We start from the raw sequence: 8,446 nt of genomic DNA on the forward strand, positions 1-8,446 counted from the left end.
AAAAAATACAAAAATTTCAATTTAAAACTAGACAACGGAATATCAAAAATTAGATCAACTCATAGTCAATCACAAAATACCTAAAAAGGCTTTTAAAATCCATGAATTTGATTATTAAAAAATCTACAAAAATGCAAGTAAAAAGTATTTAATACGATCGCAGACAAATCATAAAATCTTTACACAAAAAAATCTAAATATTATTGATAGAAAACAGCAAAAATTGATTATTATCACTGGTAGAGATTCTTAATTAAACTTTGACAAATTTTCTTTTTTATCACATAAAACATTCCATAAAGCTCGAAAATATAATAAGGCAACATTGTTTTATATACAATTTCTTTTAATTTGAGGTAAATATGAGATAAATGGTATTATTAGAAAGACACATTTTTAGATTTCATAAAAATCCAATAACTCTGCATAAAATCTTTGAAAACTATTCATTTAATTTTCCAAAACTTCTGAAATTCCCTTATCAATCTTTGAGAATTGTGACGTTGATGGCCTTGGCGCCCACAACACTTTTCTTGAAGTGTAGGACTTGAAAGACAGCCCTCTTTCCCTCGTCTACCATCTCCCTACCTTCCTTTATATCCTGAAGAAAAAAAATATGAACAACAATAATAACATACATATAAGAATATCATTTTCCAGTACAGCTTCTAAACCGGTTAATATCCTGGATAGGAACCGGTTCTCAGCCATACTGAAAAAATAGTAAAAGAAAGGCTATGTGGAAAGTTATACATTAGTGGATATGTCAGAAGATTCGTTACAAGAAGTTTAAGAAGCCTATTTTAAAGGGGGGTAGGTTTATAAAAATAAGTTTCAGAGTACGTATATGATCATTTTACAAGGGAATTTTTACAGCAAATTGAAGACATTTATCATTAATAGTTCCCCCAGTAAAGTTAAAGTAGTTTAAGGAATTTCTATATTCGATTTTAAAACATATTTAAGTTTACAGAATCTTAAAAAGAAATTATTCCTACCTTGCTATGAAGAAAAATCTTGTCTTCAATGGTATCACACTTGAGAAATCCAAACTTACCATGCCAATTCTGTACAAATGTAAATGCTCAAGATTAATATCTTTTAGTAAAGTTATTCTAAAATTAGGTTACATGTCCTAGGTGGTTCGACATATAATAGAAAGCTATTTAATTATCTACTAAGTACTTTTTTGTTTCTTGTATTAAAAAAAACTAAAATTGCTTGAAATTATATGTTCTATCTAACTGAGAAAAAATGGTAAAGTCTCCTTATAAATGATTAATGCAAAGAAGTTTATTGCTGTTCTGGTTATGAAAATGGTTGTCCTATTCAAGTATAAAGTTGTCTTCGAGTTAAAATGATCGAGTCAGTTATTTTTAGGATTGAATAAATAAATAACTTGAGCTTTTTCCTTGATTGTTCCAATATGAGCTTTTTCACCAGACGAGCTTGATTTCAACAGTTTGTTGTATTGGTCTTCAACGCTCGGGGCTTCTATCTATAATCATACATGGAAATTAGATAAGATAGAAAATTACGTATTATTTAGATGGATATTAGACAGACACGTTAGTTAGATGAATAGACACCTGAACTTGATATCATAAGTTTAAATCTTGTACTATTTTTTTCTAAATTTTAAAATCAGGGTTTATTTTCGAAAAGATGTATTTGTAATAATGTTGATGAAATGAAGAGAAATTGGCAGTAATAGTATAATCCCCCCCCCCCCCCCACCCCTCACGTCCCAAACATTTTCTGGTTATTAATCAAGGAAAATATAATAATTACCTGGGCTTTAGGTTTATACTTCTTTTCCTTCTTCTTAGGCTTGACTTCAGGGCTGTACCAGTAAAATTAAGTTTCAGATATAGACAAAAACAATGGTTTAACTATGCAAAATAACTTAACAGAAAAATCTACTATTCTTACACTTTTCAAAAAATAATTTAAATGTATTTATATTGAATGTATTTCAATTTATCGTCCATTGTCTTATCGCTGAAGATTTCTAGGTTTCCTTATAACATCACCCCCCCCCCCCCCCCTCCCGTTTGTACCAAGTCTATATCTCCTATCCTCGATGATCTATAAGTGATAACTTTTCTGTTGCTCTTCTTCTTAGTCACAGCTGCTCAATCAGGGAGCATGGGGTTAGCATCACAATATTTGAAACAGATAGTTTTTGGACGAGTTAAGGTACTTAAAAGTAGTGTAGATATCTTAAAATGTTTATGAAGAAAATGAGAATTATGGGTGATCAAAAGATGTTCTATTTGAGTTTATTGAGGTTACCTTTGGAAAATAAAAAAAATATTGAAAGCATAACTGTACACCAATCCAGTATTACAAATTGGAATCTTATAAGGAAGTAAATAATAAACCATATCACATCACTAGGTAATGTTTTGCCTCGCTGTTTTTATGAAAAAAGAAAATATTACTAACATATCTAAAAGATACACATGACAAAAAAATTGGATGAATTTCAATTTTAAAAAATATTATTACCAAAAGACGTGTTTTAAATACTTGGAAAATAATGTTGCTGCGCTACTTTTGGACGTAATAGTCCTTGTTATAATCATAATGCTAACCACAGTCCCAGTCCCTGGTGTAGATTTGCTGGAGGATGGCGATGGTTTTTTAGTTAGGAAATCATTGACAGCACTTGTCCATGATGACATAGAGCTAGGGTTTTTAGGTTTGGCAGGTGTGTATGTTTGTTATTATAGCAAATTTTAGGGGATAACTTTGCTGATTTGGAATAAAAGATAATCATGTATACACATTACATATTTTAATTGAACACTTAAACGAAAAAGCAATACATTTCTAAATAATGAAGGTCTCTTAAAAAAAAAACCTTTTGAACACATAAGATTGACTTGCATATCTACAAGAGAAATGATTTCATAAGGAAATTCTCAGTATATTATGTGTAAATCAGCAAAATACTCCCCGTTTAGTAATATTTGATCATTTAACATCATCTTTATATTAATAAAAGTATTTTAGGTTATGATATTAACATACAAAACATCTGAACTAAACTCTCATCCATGTTAAAAAGCTAACTTTTTGGCAAACCAGAAATGATAAAACTATGAAAACTTAATCCTGTACAAGAAATATAACTTAATCTTGTTGAAAATATTCCATCAAAATGTAAGGACAAAGATACTTATACTTGAAATTCTGCATTTGGGGGGCGTGCAAATATTATACCTAAAAAGTATAGGTGTAAATTAAAAAAAAGGCAATTGTCCCCTCCCTCCAAAATGCCAAAAATATGGATATTTTTTTACCTCTGGTTGGCTAAAAAACGACAAGCTTATTAACAACCAGCATCAAGAAAAAAAACTTATTAACACAAAATAGAATTATACACCCCTGCTTGAGGGAATATTTGGGGGTGGGTGGGACAAGTTAGGCTGTCCAGAACCAGGAATTACTGGAACCTGCGAGAATTAATACCTTAATCTGTTAGTAAATCACATGTTATGCTCGACAGCTAGAATAAATTTTTAGGTTTGAATGCAATTTCATGTTCAATTTTTTGCAGTTTAACTCTACAGCTCCGATAAATCATAGTGGCTGAATAATAGACAAAGGTTAAACTGGAGATAAATACAATTTTGTTGAAGATCAACAATCGAGCCCCCATTTTTAATTTCTTACTAAACCAAGGCGTCCAGAAATAGCGGCTATTAGGATACATGTTCTTTTCTTACAAATTAATTAAGGTATAATCTTGAGACCTGCGGCTGTTGGCCAGGAGGGGCGATGACGGCGGGATTAATGTGGATAGGTCCTGTGTGATTGGCGGCTGCAAAATTGTACATCGCCTGGGCATCACCTAATATTAATGAATAATGAATTATAATAGTAATAAGTAGAAGCTTATCATTAATGTTAAAACCTGTAGGTTAAGCACTGAGCAGTTTAAAAATACCAAAATAAGACAAACATTGAAATCTAACCTTCTATTATGAGAAAGGTATAAAAATACCTAACCAGGAATGAAATGAATGAAAAAGTAAACTCTACTATTTGACAGGTAAGTTAAAAAACTTTCTATAATTACTCCAATCTACAAAAGGGTAATTTTCTTTTATTTAATCTACATAAATAAGGCACTAAGGATTGATTATGGGGTAGAATTGTTACAAAAAAATCTATTTAAAATATCTAACTTTTTACTTACCTCCTGGAGTTGAGGGTGTCATAGGTAGATTAACTGTCATAATTCCTCCCGGTGGCCCAGTAACTCCTAATCCAGTTTGGGGCAAAACCAACTGCATCTGAAAAATTTCCAGTGAGGCTTCGAAACAGATTGAGTAATATACGATGGAATAGAACCAGTTCTAAGCCATACTTAAAAATGTATCGTGTCGTACTATAACCAGATTTCTATGAATAGTGAAATAAAAATGATAATATTAATACCAGTTTTGTTAGCCTGGGCCTTCGGCTTTAATCTAATAAGTTTTTATTTTATATGATACGATAATTAACTTTTATTTCCCTTGTTAACAAAAGCAAACCTGGAAAGTTTGGCCGTTTGGTCCCATGACAGGAATAGTTATGGGCTGTCCTGGTAGTAATTGGGCTGGAGCTACTGCCATCCCAGGTGGAGGGGCAGAGGTGTCAATTGATATCTAAATGAAAGAAAAATATTAAGTTTCTAATACGTAGTCAGCTACACTTTTTTAATAAATCAAGTTCATTTAGCTGGAAAAACAAACAACCTACTACTTCAATACATCACAAGAAATCATCCAGAAAAAAAATTAATAAAAACTAAACGCCTTTGTTGAAATTTTACCTGCTGGGAACTGGAGGTTGACGGGGCCTCAGATCCTGTTTTCTTCTTACTCTCAGATTTCTCAGATCTTCTCTCTTTCTTGCTATAAAAGATGAAATTTTCATGTCGTTTCATGAATTTTAAAAGATAAGACAATGGGCGGAGATTGCTCATTTATACCTAACCCTGGTGTAAGAGAGACAGGTGTCCTACTTAAAATATTCCCTAATGGATTGAACCTAACATTCAGGAACTCAAAAGGATTATATTAGGAACATAAACAAAAGAATGAAATGATTGTCATATAGAATAATCATTAGTTTCGCAGTTACTGTAAAAATAATATTATATTTTGATCGACTATTAACACTTAAATATTTATTTTCGAAAGACAGAGGAGCAAAAAATCTTTTTTTTTGTTAAAAAAATGAAACGTCTACTTCAACAGTAGTTAATTTTTTTGATGCTCGGTTAAAAATTACCTTGGGGGGTCGTTTTCTAGAATAGACCTTCTGCTTGGTGGGGGTGAGGGGGAAGCATCCCTTTTCTTTGGGCGTCTAAATTAATATGATACAATATTAGTTTACATGAAATCGAATACCTTTGCATTGAAACATAGATAAAAATAATTGTCCCCTAATTAAAACTTATCATTTATTTACATACGAATGATGATACCTAGGTAAGTAGGTGTAACAGATTTCATTTAAACTTAAAAATAAGACCTAATGTCAATTGTTAAATTATCACTTTGGTTTATGTAAACCAAATGCAAAAAAAATTTCAATTTGCAGTCCTCGTATTCAGTGATATTTTACTTGATATTGTGATTTAAAAGTTAATTTCTTTTGATTTTCTTAAAACTACCCTGGATTATCATATCATTAGAGTAAAACAGAGTAAAGAGTGGTGGAAGGGGTTAAATAACTGTATGACCTCATCCCAAGGACCTTGTGCCGACTCTCAATTGTATCTTTGGAAATTAACCAATAGTGTCAGGAATATTAACACAGCCAAGTAGCAGAAAACAATTTACTAGTAGACGAAAAAGGTCCTGGAAAATGGGGGGGGGGGGGATAGTTATCTGTATGAATATACTATCATATCTACAAAAGCATACCTAGGTATGAAAGATAACATTCATTGTTCTAAATTAGTCGACTTGTTAAACGCACTTCATGGAAATATCCCCTTCATTATGAGAAGTTAAGAATAATGACAAACCTATAACCACCAGATGTAGAGGCTGGGCCGCTGAATTTGTTCGCGCTAAATTTTCCAGTCTTGTCCTTTTTATCATCGGGAATATTATGGACCTAAAACGGAGAAATATTTCGTTCTTTGAATTTCTTTTTGATTAAGAATTCCTTTTTTTCTCTGTGAAAATACCACCTCCCCCATAATGAAAATAAATACCAACTGTGAATTAATTTTTATGGTAACTAAGAGTACACTAGAACCCGACATCTCGCCGAGTCGTTTAAATAAAACATTGGTAAAAAAGGCAATTTCAAAATGATTTCAGCCGCAAACGAGCTTAATGTTTTTACCTCATGAGCCCATTCTTTCCAATTTCTATAGTGAGCCACCAGTTCTCTCAACTCAATATCCCATTTCTCCACGCCACACGTCTTGAAATATTTCCAAAGAAGGCCTATAAATACAATAATTTTATTGATAATAATAACTTATTGACGATATATTGAGATTATAATTAAGCATATTATTATTTAACCATACAATATCTACTTTAACAGTCAAATAGTCTTGTACTCGTAATAATATCTAATTCAAGCGCAAGGATAATAATTCCATTTTAAGGAATAGTTAAAGTTAAGCTTGATATAATTTTTCTGAATCAACTTCATGCAACTATCCCTTGCATTTTTTTTAACAAGTGTATTATGTTTTATCCTGTTTTAGTAACATTTAAAATACTTGAGAGAAAAAAACATTTAAGCACCATTTATATTATTGGCAATATGTGCGAGCGTTTGGAAGGGGGGTGTAAAGTTATCCGGCCCTCCTACCTGGATAACCCTATGCACGCTACTAAAATAGCAATGACATTACTAACCAGTTTTCTTACCTGCGGACCAGAAAATACTGGCATCAAATCCATCTAGCTCGGTACTGGTGCTGCTCGAGTGAAACTGGCAGAATGCCTTGGCCTTCGGACCTTCGTTATATGTAGAGTACTTCTGGATATCCTAAAAATATCACTTTGTCTTTGTATCTAGCTGACTAGGTAATGGTAACGATGCTTTGAAACAATTAAAATAAAATTCACTTTCTTGTTATTAATGCTTTTTTATTTTATTAATTTAAATACCTTCTACCTTAAATTCGAAAAGCTTTATATCTTGATCAATGGTTATTTGTCCAAAGGGATTAGTCCAGGCCACAACGAAATAATCCAATACACCTTAAATAATAGTTTTTATAATAGTATCCAATAATACCTTCAAGATAAGATAAGATTCCAAGGATATCAAAATTTAGTCCAACAGACAACAAATTCCTTAATTGCACAACCTATGCTGAATTTGTTAATTAGCGGATAATGATAACAAACACGAACCTGGAATATCCAAAGGAGGGTCGCTAAAACCTTCAACCTCCTCAGTTTTCTCAGCTTGGTCGTTGGTAGTTATGGTATTTTCTGGCTCTTTATATTTACCATCCTTTAGTTTTAGGACTTTAGATTGTAATCTTATGTAATAGCAATGAGACAAGAAATGGAAATATTGAAATGAAAGTATTTTATAACTTTACTGAATGATTTTTAAAGCAAAAGCTTAACATCGTTCTTATGATGAAAAAAAAGAAATATTTTGTATTTAATTATCTTTATTTAGATCAGAATCTATTCCTTATCAGTGTATTGAACTGGACCAAGAAGCTTATTTTGAATAACTGCTAACTAATAGTACAATATTATTACAAATATGTAAACAAAATTAATTTAGATTTCATACATCATGCAGTTTTTATAGGTTGGTCTTATACAAACTTTTCATTATTAAAACTTATAAAAACAAATGGGTTTGCTTACATGGAAGTATGTCATTTAAGTTCCTTCAAAATTAGTATCCAAGAAGAAAAGGGCTAGGCCAGTAAGATAAGATAGATCTACAAACCCATTTCCTTCAAATTACTGCCAGCAATGTTTGTAATACTATTGAATTCCTGAAATCTGTCTAAAATCTCCAACTCTTCACAATCATCCTTTAATTTAACATTATTAAACATAAGCAACACAGTATTTTAAGCAGGGTTGCGGAGCCAGAGCCTAGAGCTGCCATATTTTGCCAGAGCCGTTATTTTCAGAGCGTCTCCGGCTCTAGGGGTAGCTAAAAAAATATCTGGGAACAAACCCAGTCAAAATTAACTTTTTTAAATAGTTTTTCTTGATTTCTGGTAGGAGCCAGAGCCGGAATCACCCCTTTGACCCCCCCCCCCCCACCCCCAAATGGACGTCCTTGTCTGTTTGAGATTAATCCTGTTTTGGGTTTCAATAATTTCCTGGTATAAAAACTTGAATTTGCCAAGAACTAAGGCTCGTTTCCGATCATCCATTACATCCCGGCCCATTTTTGTTTCCTCTACAAAGGAATAGTTCTGAAATTAGAAAAATGG

General features: G+C 32.1%; 1 protein-coding gene across 1 annotated transcript; it reads right to left on the reverse strand.

The window, feature by feature from the left end:
- Nucleotides 1-132: 132 nt before the first annotated feature.
- On the reverse strand, nt 133-8,446 carry LOC145334311 (uncharacterized). Its single transcript, XM_080179720.1, has 20 exons — nt 8,331-8,446; nt 7,997-8,033; nt 7,678-7,730; nt 7,389-7,489; nt 7,147-7,232; nt 6,897-7,017; nt 6,358-6,461; nt 6,032-6,123; nt 5,290-5,364; nt 4,829-4,910; nt 4,548-4,661; nt 4,208-4,304; nt 3,762-3,859; nt 3,394-3,461; nt 2,612-2,691; nt 2,080-2,131; nt 1,792-1,843; nt 1,412-1,498; nt 999-1,067; nt 133-601 (listed from the first exon to the last, which is right to left on the reverse strand). The coding sequence occupies exons 1-20, from the start codon at nt 8,399-8,401 to the stop codon at nt 482-484; spliced, it is 1,659 nt and encodes a 552-aa protein (XP_080035846.1). The 5' UTR covers nt 8,402-8,446; the 3' UTR covers nt 133-481.

Source organism: Acartia tonsa, chromosome 12, assembly GCF_053477335.1.
Source record: "Acartia tonsa isolate MP-2025a chromosome 12, ASM5347733v1, whole genome shotgun sequence".
In the NCBI taxonomy this organism is placed as follows: Eukaryota; Metazoa; Arthropoda; class Copepoda; order Calanoida; family Acartiidae; genus Acartia; species Acartia tonsa.

Bases quoted from the DNA above. Each gene is read 5' to 3' on its own strand.
- LOC145334311 (XM_080179720.1), bottom strand. From the start codon at position 8,401: ATGGGCCGGGATGTAATGGATGATCGGAAACGAGCCTTAGTTCTTGGC. The intron at 7,731-7,996 runs GAATTCAATAGT...TTGTACTATTAG, and splicing joins AGATTTTAGACAGATTTCAG to TTAGCAGTTATTCAAAATAA. The intron at 3,860-4,207 runs GTAAGTAAAAAG...CATTAATATTAG, and splicing joins GACACCCTCAACTCCAGGAG to GTGATGCCCAGGCGATGTAC.